Source organism: Chaetura pelagica, unplaced genomic scaffold, assembly GCF_000747805.2.
Source record: "Chaetura pelagica isolate M959 unplaced genomic scaffold, ChaPel_1.0 scaffold46, whole genome shotgun sequence".
Lineage (NCBI taxonomy): Eukaryota > Metazoa > Chordata > Aves > Apodiformes > Apodidae > Chaetura > Chaetura pelagica.
The window spans coordinates 6,392,368-6,395,530 of record NW_009954102.1 but is presented as its reverse complement, the minus strand read 5'-3'; the positions used below and the strand labels follow the sequence as shown (position 1 = coordinate 6,395,530).

The 3,163-nt window shown below is 44.8% G+C and overlaps 1 protein-coding gene across 1 annotated transcript; it reads right to left on the bottom strand.

Moving 5' to 3' along the window:
- Nucleotides 1-702: 702 nt before the first annotated feature.
- LOC104392981 (taste receptor type 2 member 9-like) lies at nt 703-1,668 on the bottom strand. The gene has a single exon (XM_010002426.1). The coding sequence runs from the start codon at nt 1,666-1,668 to the stop codon at nt 703-705; it is 966 nt and encodes a 321-aa protein (XP_010000728.1).
- Between the last annotated feature and the right edge of the window lie 1,495 nt (nt 1,669-3,163).

Sequence of the window (3,163 nt, the reverse complement as noted above, 5' to 3'; positions counted from 1 at the left end):
CCTTGTCAAAAGGTAATAAATTAGTTCTTGAATCCCTTGTTCAGTGTGAGAAGCATCTCCCCTGGAATAGGTTGAAGGTCCTGTTCCTCTCTTGTTCACCCAAGCAGGGATGCCTCCTTTGGTGAGATACTGTGACTTTCACCTTTTAGGTAGGAGTGAGAGCATCCCCAGGTGTATTGTGTATTGTTTACTTATCACTGTTATTATTGCTACAATATTAACATCTATTAATAGCTCTGTTGTAGTCAGTGCATTTATCAATGGTCATCTCCAACTTGTTGTATCTGTCACTTTAATAAACTACCTTCCCTTTGTATCCAACTACTTTGTATTTACCACAACAGAAAAAATATAACAAAATAAATTAGATGTTAAAATGTTATTTAATTAAGTAGTTTTAATTGGAAAACACCAAAGCATTTTTAGTCTGTTTCCAGTATTGCTATGTCCCTTTTGCAGCTAGTCCATGTACCAGGTCTCAATTACTTTGTTATTGACAATAATTCAACTCAAAGCTTTATCTACATCAAATGCAGTAATAATTATTTTGACTTAGACTAAGTTCATATAATTATAGTTTAATATAAATATGATGGTAAAACTACAATAACTGTATCACATACATGGGATAGAGGTGCATTGGAGATCAAAGAACTTGCTTTTTTATACTAAAGTTTCAACATTTATACTGAGCTTCAGCTTTTATGACATTTCCTGCCCCATGCAAATCTTGCACTTCACACAGGGCAGGGTCCTAAGCAGTGTCTTTTCCAGTTTGGGATTGCTGAAAATCAGGATCAGAGAATGAACACCTGGCAAAGCTTGTTCTAGAAATGGAATGACAGATGTCACAACATTTTCCATCTTTGATATATAAGCAATTCCCAAGACAAAACAGAGAAAGTTGATGCTGTACAGGAAGAGAAAGGACAGAATAGATTTCATGGCTTTGATGTGGGCATCCATGCTGACGTTCTTCAGTGACTTCATCTGCATCTTGTGTTTGTGTCTCCAGAGAGAAAAGAGGAGGAGAAGGGCAGAAGTGATGACTGCTGTGAATGCAATGGCATATCCGAATCCAGCGAAAAGATAAAAAGGTAAAAAATGCTGATGAAGTCTGATATTCTGTTTCCAGAAATGTCCTCTGCTGGTACAATTGATGTTGTCACAGACTGCTTCATCAATGACTTCATATATGTGGATGCCGAAGCTCAGGGATAAAAGGAGTGAACCCAAGAGCACCCATGGCACGATCCTGTCAATTTTCACTTTCAGGTAGATGAAGAAGCTGTGCTGGAAATTTGCAATTTTGATACAGTAAAAAACAGAAAGGAAGGCAGAAACCCACAGGTTGCAACAATTGAAAAAGGTTTCAATGGCTGAAAGTAATTGAGGCATGGGGTGAACAAAAAAGCATGAAGGATAAATAATTGTAATAAAGGGAGACACCCATATGAAGCACAAGTACCAGAACCGGGTGCATCCCAGAAAGACCAAGATCTTCTCATTGGAGTTAGAGCTTTTCTTTCTGACCCAAGCAATGCAAAGCACAGAAACCATGAAAGCGTTTATCCACATGCCAGCAAATGTCTGCAGGGACAGGAGGGAAATTGCCAAGACATTGTATGTGGTGACATTATATTTGTGTTGAGAGTAACAAGCTTCCATGCTCCAAGGTGGGTGGTGGTGCTGTGCCAGCAAAGGAGGTTGTTGCCCCAGGGCTTAGCACAGGTTGGCAGCTGCTGCTTGGTGTGTGTCACGTATGGAAAGAGGAGCTTTATAGAGCTGGTGGTGGTGGGGATTTTGGTGCTGCTGCTATTCAAAGCAGGGCAGGTGGAAGGATGTAAATGTGCTGGGTATTCCCTTACCTGGTATCAGTGTCGGTCTCCAGCATTTGAATTTCCGTTCCAAAGAGCTGTGTTGAGTGACACAGACAAAGTATAGAGCTGGTGGTGGTAGGGATTTTGGTGCTGCTGCTATTCAAAGCAGGGCAGGTGGAAGGATGTAAATGTGCTGGGTATTCCCTTACCTGGTATCAGTGTCGGTCTCCAGCATTTGAATTTCCGTTCCAAAGAGCTGTGTTGAGTGACACAGACAAAGTAGATGTTTTTCTGTGGTGAACCATGTTGTGGTGCAGTGATTGTGGCCTGACTGATGGCTGTCAGGGTTCAGCACCTGGGTTCTCCTTTCCCTTCGTCCCCTACGATGAGCACAGGGAGGGGTGATCTCAGCCCAGCACATTCTGGGGAGTCACTGTCCTCTTTCATCTGAGAGTGCAGGAGCTGCAGAATTCCAAAACCCAAGATACTGGAAACTGGAGTCCATCTGGGTCCTCCAGAGGCACCTGCTGGGAACGGTCCATCTTCTCTTCCCCTACACAATACTAAACAAAATGCCTTTCAAGCCAACAGAGCAAGAGTGGTGTCTTTTTGCTGATTTAGCCAAGGACAGACTGGCACAGGCCCTTTGCTCTACCTCAGAAGTCCACAACAAGAAAAGAGCATAAGCGTTGTGATAACTGGTAGAAAAATGGACAACAGGTAAAAGGCTGCCTCTGACAGAGCGTGTACCTGGCCAGTGCTAATTGGCTAATTTGAACAGTGGTACTTTCTCAAACAGTGACTTCTGATCCAGAAAAAGGGGGCAAGTTCTGCAGGCCTGTGGCTCTCTGCCTGCCCAGGGAGACCCCCTGCAGCAGCACCAGAAGCCATGGGAACCTGGAGGGGACCCTGCTGCAGGACCAGAAGCCACCTGGAATGCCAGCCTTGCTGTCTGGAGGAGCCAAGAGGGAAGGGGGGGGCTGCCCCGTGCCCGCTGCCCAGAGAAGTGGAAAGGGGTCCCACCTGTACCCGCTCTATGAGGATCGTGCCTGCTCCATGGGGATTCAAGCCTGCTTGCTGAGTCCTGCCTGCTCCCGAGGGATTGCTGCCTGCCCCATCCTAAACCAAACCGGACTGGAGTAGGAGCTCGCCCAGCCTGCGCTTGCCCCCTGCTTCGGGACTGTCACAGTTTGACTCAGGTCCGACAACAATGCTCTCGATCCCCCCTCCCACCCAGGTAGGGAAGAAGAGAGAGAAAAAGAGAGAGACTTGGCTGGATTGAAAACTAAACTACACAGCTTTAATTAAAACACTAATGAATGATACAAGAAAATATATACAAT